This window comes from Numida meleagris, chromosome 4 (assembly GCF_002078875.1).
Source record: "Numida meleagris isolate 19003 breed g44 Domestic line chromosome 4, NumMel1.0, whole genome shotgun sequence".
Classification (NCBI taxonomy): Eukaryota; Metazoa; Chordata; class Aves; order Galliformes; family Numididae; genus Numida; species Numida meleagris.
Window position 1 is genome coordinate 251065 of NC_034412.1, and position 19192 is coordinate 270256.

Here is a 19192-nt window from a genome sequence, read left to right on the forward strand (position 1 = left end):
TTCTGACCTCAATGTCAGCCAACCCATCATGGGTTGGTCTGGGGGTCATGGAGTGGGTCTGCAAGCACGGCGAGCTAATCAAAGGAGTGCGCAGACCGCATATCCCCGTGGGCTCCCACTGACATTGCACCACGGCACCGCTGCCAGCGAGCGGAGCGGCAGCTCAGGGCCTCCATTCTGCTGGGGCTCTGCCCACAGAGTTGAGCAGTGCGGGGCTAGGCTGAGCACCACCTCCCGCCCATACTGAGTACTCGTGCTTCATAAGACAGATTCTTTTTTGAAGAGGTTACTCAGAGTGAAAGTAAACCCCTGGAAACCAAGGCCCCATTCCCCTCTGCCTCCATCCACGGCAGCATCTTCCCAGGGAGCCGTGACCCCACGGCCGCCAGAGCTCTGTGACGGTTCCTCACCGCAGCCCATTTCCCAACACCTTTCCATGAGCCCACGTGCCTGCTCAGCACGCTGTGACGTTTGGTCTCACCGCCTGCAGAGGAGCTCCTCGTGACCACACCGACCCCATGTAGTAACACCACAGCGTGCGTGTGATGAGTGCTCAGGTGCACACTGCCACGGGCCGCAATAAGCAGAAGCCAGTGTCTTACGGGCCAATCAATGAGGCATCACTGGAGGAAAAAGGAAAAGCAGTCAATAAGCAACAGTGTTCTCCATCAACTTGAGACAAATCACAAAAGAGATACCGCGTTAACGGCTCGGTGCTTAGTTACTGATTGGTGTTTCTATCCCACCTTCACAGTTACAGCCAAAATCCTTCTCAGCTCAGATTTCCCCAGCTCGGAGGCATTCCCTTGCACTGACCACGCACCAGCACGGTGCTGCCAGCCTCTCCCGGTGCGTCCCCCCGTGGCCCATGTTGGTCCCAGCAGGAGTGGAGCAGCAGCTGCCGGGGGGGCTGGAGTGGGTGCTGTCGGGGGGGGGCAGCTCTTCAGGCACCTTTCGCAAGGAAGAGCCCTCTCAAATCTTACCTTTGTTAAACACTGCGTTGAATGTCAGAGGAAGAAACAGTGGCATCCAGCACCTTGTTCTGCACAGGGAAAAACCTCCAGCTCCTCAAGGAATATTCAGCCAATGCGCTCTTTCCTTCCCGGAAGGGTATGCTGAGGGTGACTTGAAACAAAAGCAGGGATATAAGTCTGGCTCCACTCCCAAGGCAGAACAGGACAGTGGTGGAGCGGAGCCAGGCAGCGCTGCGCCCACAGCCCATGGCCACCCCCAGGAAGTGACCGCAGGTGGGCACAGCGCTGAACAGACACATTAAGTGTGTAAGTGTGTAAGTGTGTGTGTGCTTTATGGCACACTTCACACACTGTCTCTGGGCCTCAGGGTGTCATGGAGGTGATAAAACATAAACAAAGAGCGCTGGGCTGGCGTACAGGCTCGTAAGGAGCAGAGCTCCTCCTGGGCCGCAGGAACAGCGCTCAGCTGAAACGGTGTTAGAAAGCAGGAACCAAATGGAGAGCAGCAGCAGCCAAGTGAGGGAGCATCCCAACCTCCAACAACATCAGTCGCTGAGCAGCAGAAAGCTGCCGGCAGGAGCACAGCCCCGTTCCGTTCTGTTCTGTGTGTTATGGGATGTGGGGCAAGAGCCCGCAGGGATCCCTTCCAAAGCCCGTGCCCAGGTACACAAGGGGAATGCATCCGGTTGCTACTACAAAACCGACTTCTTGGTTTTTTCAGAATGTGCCAGTAAGGGCAAGTGAGATGTCCCTACAGGAGCTCATCTCCATGTGGCTGCCATGTCCCTGTCACCACTCAGCCCTGGCCGCTGCCTCCCCCCATGCGTCTCCTTCTGGCACAGGAGCTGCCGAGGAGCTGGGCTCTGCTGTTTGTGAATGACAGGTGTGCACCTGCACATTTCTCAGGAGCAGCCCTGGCGGTGCCTCGGGAGCCCTGCACAAGGGGGGTTCCCTCGCTCAGACCCAACACCTCCCACTCCGTGCCTGGCAGACGGACACAGAGCAGAGTGCTGCTCCCGTCCCAGCGCCGAGCACCACGCTACACAGCGCTCCTTGCTGGCACCCGCACCGCTCACTGCAAGGAACATTTATTTTTAGGCTGCTGACCGCCATTGAGACGTGCTTGGACTGCTTTCAGCCTGACTCACCGTAGAGCTGCTGTGCTCCTCTGGCCAAATTCTGTCCCCACCCAAAGCAGAGGAAAACGGAACAAAATAAAATGCAAAGACCTGGACTGGGCCCAAGGCCCCAAGAGTGCCCCCTGTCCCACTGCATCCTGCCCTGCTGTGCTGGGCACTGGGACTGGGCAGCAAGGCTCTCACTGCTGGGACAGCAGCTTAGGGCAGGCAGGGCAACAGCTGCAAGTGGGCACAGCTCTGAGTTATCTGGAAAGAGAGCTTCATTGGAACAGAATTTAAATACTCAAACACTAAGAAGCTAAAGCCGCCCATCGGCCTCAGTCTCACCAGGGCAGCAGTGTCACACTGCTGCCAAAGGGACCTCCTGGCTCTAGGCCAGCCCAGGGAGTCAGGATTTGCTGCTTTGCTTTCCCTGAGCTGCTCCCCGCACCAAGAGGCACAGGGCTGCAAGTCCTGCAGCACGGCAGCAGCGCAGTGCCTGGTTCCTCTCCATAGTCTTCAGCTCTGAGCCTACTGTGCCCTCCATGCTCCTGGCCCGCATCTCGCCCCATCCCTCTGGCTCTGCGGGAGCTGCAGAGCAGAGCTGCTGCCTTATCCCTCCCCTCTGCGGTGTTTTGCAGGGGGTGATCGGGCAGAGCCAGCTCCTTGTCACTCCGCTTTGCTCCCAGTGCTCTGAGCACGAGGGCCAGGAGGCCCAGAGCTGCACGTTCTACTCTCAGAAATGATCACCTGAAGTTAAGCAAACCTATACTTGCATCTTAAAGCTAGATTTGGCACGAAGAAGCAAGAATAAGGAAATGCATCATATTAGTTCTTACTTGAGAATTTCCTCCATGCATCACTGGGAGCTCTGCTGGCATTCTGCAGCCAGGTCTGGTGGCATGAAGAAAACTGCCCGCACACAGTGCAGCTCGTGCAAGGTCTGCTCCCTTCTCCATGACCCAGCCCATTCCCCGCTTCGTGGCCCAGCCCTGCTCCCTGCTCCTCAACCCAGTCCATTCCCTGCTCCTGGCCTTGGGCACAGGGGGAAGCAGCAGCCCGCCTGACCTTGCTGCCAACTGAGTCTGTCTGCTTCTTTGCATACCTCCTTTGATGCACATCCTTGATGCCAGCCCAGACAGACGGGAGATGTAAATGGGTGCAGCTATTCATGCCAAAAGGTAAACCCCTGGGAGCTGCAGAGCAGGCAAGGAAGTCACATATGCAAAGGTGGCTCCGCACGGAGCCCAGGCAGAACCAGCTCCAGCACGTCTCCCCCAGGCTCGGGTCTGGTCCAGCACCAACTGGCAGATCACTGATCACAGAAGATGTATGACAACAAAATTTCCTGCTGAGAAAAGTCACAGCGATATTTTATTTGCAATCTCAACAGAGCACAGCATACCCTATGATGAGCGCGGTGTCGGGCTGCCCGCCACCCCCTGACCCTACCCCCGTCCTGCTGGAGATGAATCGGCAACAGGTGCTCCCAGTGGGACGCGCTCAGCTCCTGCGTGTTCTGTGGCCTGAACAAAGCTACCTAAAGAAGAAAGCACTGCACGCTGCTGACGTTTTCCCACACAGCCTTCCCCCCAGCTCCAGTGCCAGAGCTCTCCTCAGCACTTCATCTGCCCGTGCTTTTCAGCCTGCCCAAGACCTGCACTACTTTTGCCATCAGCATCTCTCGGAAGTTGTCCCCCATTAGGAAGTAAAACACGGGGTCAATGGCACTGTTAAGGAAAGCGATGGGCCGGGTGATGATGTAGGCGGTGTTGATGGCGCTCTGGGTGCACACGGACACGTTGAGGGCTGGGATGCGGGAGGCGAGGCGGACGTTGCGCATCACGTGGTACGGGGTGAAGAGCAGCGAGAAGGTGGAGACAGCCAGCACCACCAGGGTGAGCGGCCGCTCGAGAGCCAGGACAGAGCCAATCTGCTCCTTCCAGTTCTTCAGAAAGAGCAGCATCTTCACATAGAAGAAGCACATGACAGCGAGGGGGATGAGGAACCCGAAGAGCGTCAGGAGCAGACTATAGATGAGGCTTTTTTCCGGGTCCCCAGAACTCGCGTAGTCGAGGCACGTGAAATTATTGGCTGGTGACACTTTCTCCAAGAAGAACGTCATTGGCAACAGCTCCAGTATCACCAGGACCCAGACAGCGATGCACACGATGAAGGCTGTCTTCTTCTTCTGCAGAGTGTGTTCTCTGAAAGGGCATCGCATGAGCATGTACCGGTCGATGCTGATGACGGTAAGGAAGAGGATGCTGGTGTACAGGTTGGCGTGCAGCAGGAACCTGTTGCTGTGGCACAGGATGCTCGAACCCAGCCATCGGCCTTGGGAGTAGCTGCTCACCAGGACCGGTAAAGTGCACAGGAACAGCAAATCTGACAGCGACAGGTTGAACAGGTAGATGTTGCCACTTTTCCACTCCTTCAGGCAGAAGATATAGCCAAGCACAACAACGCTGTTCCCAATGGCACCCAAAGCGAACTCCAGGCTATACATGGTGGAGAGGTAAGCCTTCTCCAGGGCTCTGCCCAACTCCTGGCAGCCGTCCGTCCCATTCACAGCCTGCGAAGGCAGAATGAAAAAGCAAAAATCAGCACCATCCCATCACGCTGCTGTTTTTGTGCTGTTGCTGCAATAGGTCAACATGGCATGCTGCTTCCTTACAGCTCAGGTGGCAAGTAGGTGCATGAAGATCACGCCTCTCTTACACGAGGTTTCTGCTCTCAGCTGCTGGCTGGGACAGTGAGGAGCAAACACCCAGGTGAGCACGCGGCCAGGAGCACCCTGCAGCACGGCCGGGCGGTGTCACCCTGCAGCCTCAGCTCCCTTGCACAACTTCCACCCTCCTCTGCCCTCTCACCACAACATTTCCAGAAGGATGAGCTCAGCAGCACGGCTGCACTCTGACAGCATTTCTCAGAATCCTTTAAGAATTTACCAGACTGTGTTCACTGAATGGACGGAGCCATTCATGGCGTGTTCATGTTTCCGCTGGCACCCCAGCATCAGGACGGCATGGAAGCAGAGCAGGTGGAGCACATCCCCTCACTCCTGCACATTCTGAGGTAGGAATGCTGAGCATCCCCATGGGAGCAGAGAGCTGCCCCCGGGGCTCTGCAGCTTGGTGCTGCTGCTGGTGAAGAGCGAGCACTCCTGGGAAGCTGCACGTCATGGGAGGCTGCATGGGGAGAAACCTTGCTTTTGTCCTGGAGGTTGGTTAAGTGAATGCTTTCATTTCAAAGAAATCGAGCAGAGGCACAGGTGCTTGGCCCTCTTCCTCAGGGAAACACCCACCCGATGCCGAGCGTCCCCAGGGCACTGAGCACCAGTGAGAACAAAGTGGTCAGAGCGCAAGGGAAGACTGAGTTTGAGGAAAGTAGAACATGGGCTGCAACTGAGATCAAGTTAAGAGATTCAGCTCTGAAAGAACATCAATGTGACTGCCACAAAATCCACTTCAGATCGGATATGGACAGAATTTGCAGAGACCACAACTTCTCAGAGCTGCTCTGGCACCTGAAGCTCATTACCCTGAGATTGGGGACCACAGTGCGAAGTGCCACGTCGTGGTCTGCAGGCAGCTCATGAGGCAGAACAGGCACAGCACACAGAGCTCCCCGCAGCCACACACAGTGGTACCCACTTCTCCCTGAGGGCCCCAGAGCCCCTTAGAACCCCCAGGACCTGGTGTTGGTGGGGCTGGAGCAGCCCCAGGCACAGCTTGGCCCTGGCTGCTGGGGTCCTGCAGAGCAGCTCCAGCAGGAGTTCAGGTGCAGAAGCGACCACGCCGCCACCAGCACTTCAAGTACAAATAACAACTAGCAAGCTTCTGTATTGGCAGACACGCTGATACAAGTGGCAGAAGCAGAGGGGGCTGCTGGCTTGCAATGGGTGAGGCAATTCAGGAGCTACCAGCAGAGCAGGCAGGGGCACAGCACGCAGCTCCCCATGCAGGGGCATAGCGTGCATCTTACCATACTGGGGCTGCTCCCTCGATGAGCTCACACCAACCATCCCTCAGTGGAACCCCTCCAGTTGCCAGAGCTCTGCGCACCACAGCCGCTTTATCCTCATTTGCATGTGATGCAGACGTTGGTGAGTCACGGCGGAGGCGCAAGCTGTGTGGCTGCACAGCAGCAGGAAGGTGCCCCAAGTTTGTGTGGGACCAGCAAGAGGCAGAGGAGAAGTTCTCCCCCCATGCTGGGGCTGCCCTGGACAGAGCACGGTGACCTGGCCAGCACATCTCCATCATGAGCAGCACCTGCCCCACTCAGAGCTGCTGCTGTGCATCCAGCACCACCAACAAGCGATAGGACAAGAGGAATGAAGCCAGCTACAAAGTGCATAGGGGTTCCATTACACTCAGAAATCCTCTTCCAGGCACGCACATCTGCTGCATCAGCTAGTGGGGGAGTTCGGGGTCTCTGCCACAAGCAGCAGTGACAGCCCTGAGCTCCGGCAGCAGTGCCACACGCCTGCTTGCACAGCCAGCAGCAATGCTCCGCGTCCATCCCATACCCAGCATGCCAGCTCCGGTTGTCGGGAGACAGCTGCCAACACTGGCACAACATCTTCCTCTTTGCATCACTATCATGATATGAGCCATAAAAAATTAAAAACAGAATGGAAAAGGCAGCAAAGAAACCCATCACATGATGGGTCAACCCATCAGTAATGACTCACTAGCCACCGCTCGCGGCCGATAGCAGCAGGCTGCAGCAGATGAGGTGCTGCGGGACGAGCGGGGAAGTTACCATAGAAGGCGACCATAAGGGAGCAGCCCATGAGAGACCCCTGCAGTGCAGGAGTAACCCTGCGGGCAGCTGCACCCACCCAGCCGCTCCCTGGAGTAGATCTCATACATTTTGATGACAGCAGAGGGCCATTGCTTTTTCATCCTATAGTAAATGTGAATACGTATGAAACAGTGACAGCTCAGAGGAAAGCGGGGAGCAGAGAGAAATGTACTTCCTCAACAGAGCTTTTCCCTTCTGGCTGTCTCCAGCTCTGCTGACACATTGGCTGTGTGAGGTTTAGAGCTCTTCAGAACACTGAGGACAGCCTCTATAAAAAAGCATCAGAAAAAATGAACACAGGTGGGGAACACATACAATGCCTTTGCCTACGCTGCCATTGCAGCCCCAGAAGGCACTGCTGAGTGCCTGCCCCTGCCCTGCTGGAGCAGCCACCAGCTGGAGAGAGCTGCAGTCTCTAAACACGTATTATTGGGGAACAATAGCCCCAAAGTGCTCTTTTTTTCCCCTCAAAGTACGACGCATTCACCGTCTGTGTGAGCTCAAGGGTGGTTTGGGTTGAAAGGGATCTTAGAGATCATCTAACTCAGGGACACCTCCCACTAGAGCAGGTTGCTCACAGCCCTGCCCAGCCCGGCCTCGAATGCTTCCAGGGAGAGGGCACCCGTGATGACTAAGTCATGGATGGTTCATTTATTTAGAAACTGATGTCACAAGTTTCTGATGCCCTTTTCCTGCATAGGAGGCCTTACAAAACACAGCCACCAGCCTTTTCATTCAGTGCTGCGCTGCAAGTTGAGGGATATTCTTATTCTGCTAAAAAAAATTGCATGAAACAACCAAGAAAGCATCCAGGAAAACATCTACAGCATCTATAGCATCTGGAAACAGCACCACATGGGCAGAGTACCAGCTGCACAGGGACAAGCTCTCATTGCACCCCAACAGACCCACATTTCTCTGATAGTTTCCAATGTGGGCAATAAGGAAATTCAGTAACAGCGCTGCCACAAGCCTCGTACCGCCGGGTACCCGGATAACCACTAAGCTTTTCCTTTTCTCCACTGGAAGGCAGGGGATTTATTTTCCAAAAAACCCTGTGCTTGTGAAAAATGCACTCAACCGAGCAGGCTGATACACAGCAGCAGTTAGACTTTTCTTTAGGCCAGCTGGTCACTCAGTGGACGGCCTCAGTACAAACCTTGTCACGGAGAAGCAACCCGATTTGGTGATCCAAACAGCAACCTGCCCCAGGAGCGCAGCACCACGCTGTGCAGGTGGATGTGTACAGATGCACGCAGGTGCACGCTGCCCTGCACGCAAGCTGCTGGAGCATTGCTTCCAAAAGCTTCATCGTACCGCTCCCCATCGATTCAAAGCAAGTCTTTGAAGCCTGACGGGCTTTGGCCTGAGACGGGGCAGGCTCGGGCCGTGCATTTAAATTCCTGGGGTTCTTCAGCATCCTGTGGGCTTTGAAGAAGAAAGTCAGGCACATTTGTTGTCCTTAAGTACCCTTTAGTTGGTGTATATTATACTGAGGCCTATCAAATGAGTCATGCATATTGAATAGCTCATTGAGGATGCATTTGCATTTGGCTCAGTGCAGGGAGTCACCGGGGCTGGCCGCAAGCAGAGCCCCCAAAGCAGAGGGGGGGTTGGCCCCCACCCAGATGCACCCCAGTGAGCAACGTGGAGCAGGGCAGAGGCCCTCAGCTAACAAATCAATACCCTGAGGACGATCAATGGCCACGAGTCTCTTAGGAGAGAGTAGAGGGATGCCAGAGAGCAGCTGGGCACAGCACACATGGCAGCACGCCCGCAGAGAGCCAGCAGCACCGCGCAGCCTGCTGCTGTAAGGCACAGCAGCCTCACCTGCAAAGAAGGGATGGAACAACACATGTTTACTTTCGCTTTTTCAGCGCCAGGGTTACCTGTGTCCCAGGGTAAACTTGACTCTCCTTCTCTGCCCCAGTCCCCAGGCTGTGCTGGACAGAGGCACAGATAAAACCCAAATCCCTCCACTCCCACGTCTCCCTGTGTGCAATTCTGCTTTTATGAGAGGAGCACATGAACAAGCCTGTGGTGTTATGACTGCATGTGGAATGCTGTTTGCATGACGGGTTTCCATAATGCACGTCCTGGACAACAGCCCCCCGAGTACTTTGCCATCTGTTATTTGGAATTGCACCAGTTATGTCCAGGGTGCGAAAACGAAGGAAGTCGTGTAATTGTTTCAGCCATTCAATTAAACTTTGTTCCCTGCAGGAATAGATCCTAACAATGCACACTTCAAATAAAAGTCCAACACAGCTTTCCTCCACTCCCAGAGCTGCAGAACCCCTCTTTCCCACCTCCCCACCTGGGAAGGCTGGATCTAGGTGCAAAAGCCATTTCCTGGGAGAGATGAGCACTCCTCCCACTGAGCAGCAACCAGCTGCAGGAGCAGGGCGAGAGCTGCTGCCTCGTGCTGTCAGCAGGGCTGGGATGCTCGCTGCCAGTCCCTAACGCTGGTGGCCCAGTAGGTATGAGGTGCCTCAAGAACCGCTGTTCATTTTGCCTGACTTCATTCCTCAGTTCAACAAGCGTGGAGAAAGTACTGGAAGGCACAAATACCTCCAATGAAAAAATAAAAACGTGTTAAAATTATTAAGCAATTAAAATATTCCTGAGGCAAGCTCAGTGCTTTTAAATGTTTGTCCCAGTTTAACGTGTCCATCAGTCCTGCATAGACTCATCACTTCAGAGCACATTTCTTGCGACCCTGAATTCAGTCCCGGCTGTTTGTGGCGGTTACTGTGCGTAATAAAGTTCAGTTGTACTTTCTGTCACCCACATATTCCATTTATTGGAAAAGAATAACATTGCATGAGAATTTTTCTATATTCAATATAAGACAAAAATACAGCAGCTATGATATAATTCCATCTAAATGCCTGCATACACACATGGAAAAACCAGCATTCGTGCAGTAGCTTTTGCGCAAAAGAAACAGGATGCTGCAAGTACGTTGGTGGTGTTTTGCAACCACCTTCAGACCAACAGCAAACCAACGTGCGCGCTCACCACTCAGGTCTGGGGACTTGTATTTAATATAGAGAGCACTTCTACATAGGATATTTGTTCAAAACAGTGCTGAGCTCTTTCTTCTTCAAGTCTATAATGTTGCTAAGTTTTATTTTTAAAAACTGCTGAACAGTGATAGGGATAACTAGAACATTACACTTATTTAGTGAGCATAACATAACTGCAGAGCAGCGCTGTCCTAAGAGCAGGACCTCTGCAGTCTTCCTTTATCTGATGGGCACCCAGTGCCATTCCGTTACAATATTTCCTTCTATTACAAAGCCGGATCAAAGTAATTACCGAGTAAGACCGGTGCACGTTTTTAGTATCTGCACTGTCTCGCGGCCATCCCCTTCAGCCTTTGCCGCTTACCTTGAGCCGTGCTGCAGAGCCGGGAGCAGGGATGCAGTGGACGGGTTCCACCGCTGCCGCTCACACCGGGTCTGCCCGCTGCTCCTCTGCTGCCTGCAGCACACCTGGCACCAGGGGCGGGGAGCGAGCGGGCACCAGGCAGCGGCCACATGAAACGGCGATGGCACACGCTGGCACAAGCCCATTGCTGTGACACGGCGGAGGGAAGGGATGAGAAGCCACCCAGCTGAGCCCTACGCTCCGCCAGGCAGGCTGCAAGGGGAGCACTGCCCCGCTGAGCCCGGGCAGCTGCGCAGTAGGGACCAGGCACAACCTGATGGGGTCGGCCATGAGAGGGGTTCCCAGGTGGTGCCTGGGGTCCTAAGCTCAGAAGGCAGCACCAGAAGAGCACACGTTGGATCAAGCTGGTTTTCCTGACCGAGATGATGAGAAATGCTGCGATGCAGACACCTCAGGGCAACACAGAATACGGCAATCACACCCAAAACACACAGACCCCATTCTCCTGCACACAGCTCAGCTGCACCCAGTGATGAGCCGAGTGTGCCAAAGCACCATCTCCGGCTACAGATGCTCCTCCAGCCACTGCAAGTACCTGCTCATCAGCCTGTGCCCCACGGGCATGTCGTTTGGGCTGGAGACAAATATCAGCGCCCCGTGGAAGCCGTCCTCAGCGTGCTCGTGCGTGAGGGGAACGCCCGCCGCCCTGAGGCGCGTGGCATACATGACCCCGTCGTCCCGCAGCACATCGTGCTCGCAGGTGAGGATGTAGGTGGGGGGCAGCCCCCGCAGCTGTGCCTCTGCCGCCAGCAGCGGGGCCGCCCGCGGGTCCAGGAACCCGGGGTACTTCTTGGCGAGTGCGGGGCTCCCGAACACCGGGCTGGTGTAAACGTGGTCCTTCTTCAGCTGGTCGGGCAGCAAGGCGCTCCAGTTCACAAACTGAAACAAGTGGCCCCATTTGGCCGGGACGTGGCGGTTGGAGGACATCGCTTCCCTGAGAGATGGATCGGATGTAAAATATTCACTCCAGAACCTGACCATGAGCGACTTGGACAGAATTGGCATGTTTTGGTTCTGTTGGTAAGATGGCAAATTCAGATCAAGAGTTTGAAGAGCGGGATAAATCAAAGCTTGGACCTTAAGCTTGGTTTTGACTTCAGAGTCCTCCAGCAGCTGTAGGATAAAGGAAACAAGCACAACATCAGGGAAAAAGCGTCGGTTCTCTCACACCGACAGAAGGCCTTAGAAGTAAAGAATTAATACATCCATTTACAACAGAAGCAAAACAAGACTCTCGGTGAAAATAGCTTAGATAAATTAAAGAGAGACCTGCGTTCATCGGCAGATCACCTGAAGTAGTACCTTGTACTGAAAAATCTCAAGCATCAAATACAGGTCCCCCTTATTTCTTATTCTGAAGGACAACAATGTTTGACAAATACTCTTTGAAGCACTGATGCTTTCCCAAGCAGTAACATTCTTTTTCTGAATTTTCTCTAACTACAGAAAATTCCTATTTCTATAGCTACAAGCTGCGGATCTGAGGCTCGTTCGGCCAGCACACACAGCGGAGACATTATCCAGCTGTGCAGTTTAACTAAAAGCAAATGACGGAGCAGGCGTCGTGGGTGAGCACCCACAGTGCAGTGTGCTTCAGGCCTGCAGAAAGCAGAACGCAGTGAACACTGGCATGTCCGGTGTCATCCTCTTTCCCTGGTCACTCCAGTTTTCACCTCCTCCCTCACACTGCTCAGCATCTGTGGCAGATTCGTGACCTTCCCAGGCAAGTACAACCTGACCCGCTCCTCCAGAGATAACAATTTCATACCGACTTCATTAAATAACCTTGAATAAGTGCAAGAGGCATTCAAGAGTGATCAAGGGGCACTAGCAACTAGTCTTCTTGTTGCTCCTATTTTGCTCTCATTGAGACCTCTGAGTCTAACTGCCGAAATTCCCTTTTCAAACAACGTCCCTAAAACAGTAAAAATTTGCTTCAGGATGTTTCAATGCCATTAAATGCCTGAAGCGAACTTGCTTAACTGGAAGGTTAAGGACCTTCCCCGCAGTCCTGCTCACCCCACCCGTGCATACGGCCGCTGGAGGCAGCAGTGCACACCGCTCTCCTTGCAGCCTTTTCCAAACCTTCATGAAATGACGGAAAAAAGGCGCTGTGCCGGAAGCAGCCCGCGTACCTGCTGGGCCACAGCTGCCGCTAGGTTGCCGCCTGCGCTGTCTCCTGCAACGCAGACCCGCTGTGGGTCCACGCCGTACTGGGACAGCACGCTGCTTTGCAGGAAGAACTTTGTGACTGAGTACACGTCTTCAAACTGCACCGGAAAGTGGTATCTGGGGGCCAGCCTGTAACTGGTGGAGAGAAGCAGAAGTGCGTTATCCAACACCGCCGATACCTGGGGAGCGCGTTCATCCCGGCCTTACCCATTTCCAGGAGAATACGCGCACGGATTTGCAGAGTTCCTTGTTTTCTATCTAGAATGTCTCTTATCCCACAGTTTACTCCTTAAAATCCTGCATCTAATAAAAACAACGATCTGCCCTTCTGCTTCTGTATATTATCTGTCCCTGCCTGCAGAAATGGGAAGGACGCGTCTATCCGGGAGGCTCAGACGCGATGTCACCCACAAAGCAGCACCCAAAGTAACCACCACGCACAATCCACCGCTGCAACCTTAGCAGCTTCTGTTTACAAATACTTCAAACTACAAGAAAAGCATCTGATCAAAATAAAATAAATTTCAAAATTAAATTGAAACCCATTCATTTACTTCAAACACTCGTTAGTCTAGAAGGAGAATCTCTTACTTGACCGATACCACAACAGCATTTAAGTGGCTTGAAGTCCTTCTTGACAGAAGGTCATAGGATTTCATGCCTGAAATGAAAGGAGTCACTTAAAATCCATTTCAATACATTTGAGAACAAGTACATTTACAGCTGCAGGTTCCTCATGGCAGAAGCTTCCAGGTGACTGCAGCAGCATCATGAGGCTGTGTGTGTCCGTGGGGTTATCTCAAAGCTCAGCCTGGGCAAGAGATCCAGCTATCATTTCAATGCTATCAAATTCAATTAAATTTTTTAAGAAATTACAATACTTTTCAAGCACTACACAATGCAACGTCCTGGAGGCTTAGCTGTCATGGCAGAGAGAAATGGAAACAAGAAGCACACCAGGGTCAGCTTAAGCTCTCAGCTACACACATGCATTCACACTGAAATGAAAGAGTTTGCCTGGGAAAAAGAGCTTGGCTCACCCTCCCAGAAGCCAGCAGCCAACCGCTGAGCTGAGCTATAGGTTGGCTGGGGAGAGCTTCAGCCACATCTACAAGACTTTAGCACCAGCCTGGGCGACGGCCAGTGATGATCGTTTACGTCCTTTTATGTAAGGCACTGAAACAGAGCAAAGCAAAGCAAAGGTCTTGCTGTAGGGGAGAGCATGACTGGGCTTGAGAGGAAAATACGGAGAGTTCCCACAAAATAACAGTAGCAAAAGCACAGCTGCAATTAAAACATTTCAGAAAACCCTGCTGAAATTAACAAGGAAAAATACCACACACGAGATGAATGCCGACAGCACAATAGTAACCAAAATCAAAGAAACATGCTTACCTTCCTAGAAGCACATTCATGAGAACAAAAGATGCAGTAATAAATGGCTTCTGCAATGGCAGAACTCCATAAAATCAGTTCCAGGGATTAAGCAGCATCCTGTGCCCTTCCTGGAGCAGAGGTATGGGCAGCTTCCGCAAAGCAAAACCCTTCAGTCACCGCATCCCCATTTGGTTTCTGTTTCTTTCTGTCCCCGCGTGGAATTTTTTCCTCCTTACTAAGGCACTCCTCAGTTCCGCTCCTTTCCCTAAGACACCCTAACGGTGCCCGCAGCTGCAGACAAGGCACCGTGACAGAAGGCTGAGCACTGGAGCAGCCCTTCACACTGCTCCTCACAGTGCGCTGCTGAAATGCAGCCCCCTGACCCTCTCTGTTGTGACTCCTGATGAGACACTGAGACCTCCCATCCAAACCCTGGCACTGACGGAACAGCTCACCTGCGCTCCCGACACACCATCCTCCGCCGTGGAAGAAGAGCACCGCCCTCCTCAGCCCGTCCGCTGGCTTTTTGGGCAGGTAGAGGCGGACGGCAACACCGCTGAGCTCCGTGTCTGTCACAGTGGTGTTCTCATCTGAGGTTGGTGCCACGTACTCAGTGGCTGAGAATAACATCAGGACATCCATGTAGTGCGCCAGCCCCAGCCGCTCAGCAGCCTCAGCCTAGAGCCCAAGAGCAGAAAGCGATGTTTTACACACAGCCCTAGTGGCTCCTGAGCCCACATCTCCACAAAGCCTCCCGATGCTGCACAAGCCTCCAAAGCTGCTGCAGAAGTAAAGGAGCAGAGCACGGCTGGCTCAGAGGGGTTCCTGCCCGCCGCGCAGCCCGGGCTCCTCGTTGCCCTCCTCAGCCACCAGCTCCTTTAGAGAGGAGTACTCCTAGGCTATCTAAAGGAAATATTTTCTCTACTTTGAGGTGTTGAAAATGCATGAGTACATTTTTTCCAGCCGAACCCTGGTCCTGCTCCATTTCATTTCTTCAGCTTACAAACAACACTACTGGTTATATACTTCAGTGATTTTCTATACCATGAAGTGCTTCTTCCTGAGCAGCAGAACGAGAATCATGTGTTGTCCTCGCACTGCCCACTCCCGGCCAGCATGCAATACAAAATCCCCATCACGCTGCCTGCCATTACACCTTCTGAAGATCCCCGAGGCAATCCAGCTTTGCCCAAGCCATGCCCATTCTTTGTTTGCTTTGATTTGATATTCCCCAATATAAAAAGCTGAAAATAACCCAGGCATGAACTCTCCCGCTGCCCCGTGCCCTCTGCCAGCGAGGCCATTCCTTGGAGAAAGCCGGGGGAGATCTCACCACACCACAGCTAGGCAAGCATTTAGCTAGGAAGAAGGATGGATCGCATTTTATACAGCGCATACATTTTATCTTATACTGAGTACATGTGGTACTGCCTGAAAAGGTGAGGAATTCTGTGCTTTAAAGCCACAGCAGCCAGCCAGTGTATTCTTCAAGGCTATTCCTACCTAGATAGAGCATAGACTTGATTCGTAATGTAAACATGCAAACCAGGACATTCCCTGCCTCTCTTCTGTCATAAGGTTGGCATGAATGGAATCTCCTGCATGCCACGGGCTGGTTACACAGCGAAACCCAACACGGCTGTAATCCTCCGTGCAACAAACAACTGCAAAATCTGATCAGGAGCCCCCAGCTTGCCTTTGGAGGCCTTCAGTACCACTGCAGGGCCCTCCAGGCTTCAGCTGGAACCAGCACAGGCTTGATGCAGCCCAGGTAATCACCCAGGGAGCAGCGCTGGATGCAGGAATCCAACACGTGGCCAGCGAGCAAAGACCCAGCACAGCACGGCCCTGCAGCAGCACCAGAGAGCTGGGGAGCCCCGGGTCAGCAAGGTCAGTGTGGCTCAGAGCCCAGACAGCACTCGGGGCCTTGTAAAGCAAGGAGGAGGAGGAGGAGGAGGACAGATTGACCATTTGATGGCGCTCACTGCATGTCACTCAGGCAGCCTGAGCAGAAGGCTGCTGGGGAGTGCTGTTGGGAGGTGGCAGGACTATTTCCCCTTCTTCAAAGCAAAGAGAGGATGTTAGAAAGAGTGAAATAAGGTTGCCTCTCGAAATGTAAACCTACCTCTTACAGACGGCCCTGTAATCAGATGATCGTTCAGAACATGCTTAGGACACTTTATAGCCATCTCAAATCTCATTTGCACAGATGTAACTCCAAGGAACCTATATTTGACAAAGTCCCTTAGGATTATGGTTCTGCGTGAGATTGGAGCACAGTTACAAAACACGCTTCTCTGCACCGCTGCTGCTGATAACAGACTTAGGCTTAACAGCCAGCTACTGCCACAGCCACAAAGGACACCAATTCCATTTGAAAGTGAAAACACACAGTGCTCCAGCACTGGAAGAGTGCTTTGCTGTGCTGCAGGTTACAGGTGTGACCAGGTGGCCAGGCACAAGGCACAGCATGACTTATCTATAGGTGTTCTCTTACAGGGTACTTCCAAAAGAAGACCCAAAGGGAGAAGCAGCGACACAGCATACCGAAAGCTGATGGATCTAACACTCAAGCAATACCATGACTGTGCTGCACCACGAGCACGGGCTGCTTGCTGGGACAGTCTTTAAACACTTAGCAGCTACGCACCTCTTCCCTCAAAGGTGAGTTCAGTTGTTCTCCTCATGTCACTGTTCTACCTGTAACCGAACATGAGGCAGGAGGGAAGCCGGGCCCTGCTCAGCCTGGATGATGCTATGCTTCCAGTTCTGGCCTTTGAAGCTGCAGGGCTCATCCTCGGGTCTCCATGTGGGCTCACGAGCTGTTCCCAGTGACATATGCACTCATTGCACGCACTCTCATGCAGCAGTCTACACAGAACTGTGCTACAGGTTCCCATCACCAACACATTTCATTACCAATAGAACTGACATGTTAACAAATGCATTAAGCATGGATTTTTCCCTGTTTCTTCTGCTTCTGACAGAAAAACAGATGATGAACAGCAGATTGTCCCTATATCAGCAGCCTTATAGCAACCAATAGTCTCATATTTTAAAAGACTTTGAAAGAGTACAAAATCATACGCAAGAGACAACAGCTTTCAGGTGTTTTATGTACCAACACCTGTTTAATCCAGCCCACACCTTGGGAAGTAATTAATTCCTGTAACACTGGCAGGAAGCACGGGATAAGTGCAGAAACTTACATGATGGAAGAGGCGGCAGCAGAACAGGACAGAGCTCCAGGCCCCGCTTTGGCTCACCACCACGCTGCCAAGCCAAGCCCAGCGCCTGTGCCAGCAGCACGCAGGCTGCTCACAAACAGTGGTCAAGCAAAACTGGAAGCCTCTCCCATAGCTCCTCAAAGACCCCTCCTATTCATTTCTGTGGTGGCTATAGTCAAGCAGAAAGATGCCCAAATCATGCAGCTCCCCTTCTCCCCAGGCCTTCATCTCTGACCTTGTTTCTGAACCAAGCTCGCCCTGCTGCAGACCTGCTGGGTGCTGAGCACAGCTGGACTCAAACCAGTGCCAAGTATAATGTGTTTCAGGTGGGAATTGCAGCACCTGTGTCTGCATACTGTGTGGGCTCCAGAGTTATCCATATATGGATGAAGTAGCAGCATTACATCACCGAAACGAGGCAGAAGCTGAGAACACAGCATGTTAAAACTAGCATGGAGCAACACACTGACTGACAGCACGGTCCTTCATGCTGTATAACCACAGACAGGCTGCAACGCCACTTCCTCCTCAGACTGCAGCATACAGCCCTGTGCTGCTCAGCCAAGTAGTGCTTTTTGGTAGGCAAGATTACCACTAGTTCAGTATAAAAATACGGTTTGATTTCTTCATGCCCTACCACTGTCATCCCTACAGCCAGCTGGGTTTGGTTTAGGCCTATGCTGTCAGCAGATTTCCATGAAATCACAGAGGTAAGAGCACTTCAGCAGCACAGCTTTCCTCTCGCTGGCATGCCCTGTAACACTGCCGAGGAAGCTCAGTGCACGCGTTCTGTGAGCCAGGAACAGTTCAAGGATCAGAGCTTCAGCTGCAAAGGACCAAAGAGCAAAACAAACCTGTTTGCACTTATCCATGCTCACACTATGCGTTACACTTCCCATTAATTTCATGTTTTTCCATGACAGTACAATTAAACCTTTTCTAGCAGATTCTTTATAGTCATGGTTGCACTATGTTCAATGCTCAATTCCAGGTATTATTGCCCTCAGTGTATTGCCATATATTACCTGTAAGTATCACACACGTATATTGCCGTTTATCTATCACCACAGAGCACCACCACCACCCCCTCCCCACGTCACCACTCCCACCCAGGCCTGCACCAAGCACAACACCAAACTCACCATGTGCCCGAGTGTCCTAAACGCTGCCGACGTCAGCATTAGCTTCCAGGGCTCCTCGATGTTCTCCGGGATGGGGCTGTAGATGTAGTACGCCACAAGGGCAGAGGCGATGAAGAGGCAGAGCAGTTTAGCTCCCATGTTTGACACCAGTGTTCTGCTCAGGACCGATCACATAAGCGCTCTCACCGACTCTCAGCAGCCAGCAGCACAGATAGGGCAAAGTTAATCCCATGTTGTGTTTGGATCCCGCCCAGGGGGTGAGCTCTCCTCCGATCACTCTGCACAGAGGTTACCCTGCCACGTCCCTTCATTGAGGCGTTCAGGCACTTGGAGCATGCAGAGTCAGCACTTCAGCTCCTGATTACACATCATACGCTGCAGTCGCCCACTTTTTGGCATTTGCAACGGGAACCAGCAGGAGGGCTGAAGGGGAGAAAGGCAGCTGAAATATAAGGAACAGGATGTGGCCTGTGAACCAGAGGCTGCCGCGCAGTGATAGACAAAAAAGCAGAGGAGCACAGAAGCTATCGGCTTCCTCGCTGTAATGTGTTCTGACACATCCCAGCTTGCAGCAGAACCAAACGTCAGACAAAAGCTGCACACACACACTGCCATTTCTCAACCACCACTCTCTGCACTGACAGAAGCACGCCCATTGTCGTGTACTGACACACCAAATCCATTGCGCAATAACAGGTGTGCCAGCAAGCAGTTAGGCTTCTAGTTAATATTTGAAAGCCTACATTTAATTGCTGCTCTTAGCATGGAGAGATTCCCATCCATCTCCAGAGACAGTCACTTCTGCATGGAATGAATCAAGAAATAAATAAAACAAGTCATAATTCAGGCAGTAGAGGAAGAAGGCCCATCCTGGGGGGCAAGAAGCAGGGGGAGAAAGCCCTGTCCCCATCATATGCCTC

General features: G+C 52.7%; 2 protein-coding genes across 3 annotated transcripts in view; both read right to left on the minus strand.

Moving 5' to 3' along the window:
* SUCNR1 (succinate receptor 1) lies at nt 3437-6167 on the minus strand. Its single transcript, XM_021395877.1, has 2 exons — nt 6080-6167; nt 3437-4667 (listed from the first exon to the last, which is right to left on the minus strand). The coding sequence occupies exons 1-2, from the start codon at nt 6080-6082 to the stop codon at nt 3717-3719; spliced, it is 954 nt and encodes a 317-aa protein (XP_021251552.1). The 5' UTR covers nt 6083-6167; the 3' UTR covers nt 3437-3716.
* The window catches only part of AADAC (arylacetamide deacetylase), a 32620-nt gene continuing 24268 nt past the window's right edge, over nt 10841-19192 (minus strand). Inside the window, exons 3-7 of one of the 2 annotated variants that reach the window (XM_021395875.1) lie at nt 18273-18695; nt 14359-14581; nt 13118-13187; nt 12490-12661; nt 10841-11467 (exon numbers count right to left, since the gene is read on the minus strand). In XM_021395875.1, the coding sequence (XP_021251550.1) occupies nt 10859-11467; nt 12490-12661; nt 13118-13187; nt 14359-14581; nt 18273-18410 (1212 nt within the window). In that variant the 5' untranslated portion in view covers nt 18411-18695 and the 3' untranslated portion in view covers nt 10841-10858. Of the gene's footprint in view, nt 11468-12489; nt 12662-13117; nt 13188-13566; nt 14582-18272; nt 18696-19192 lie in introns of those variants that run through there. The other variant, XM_021395876.1, reaches the window with a different exon arrangement.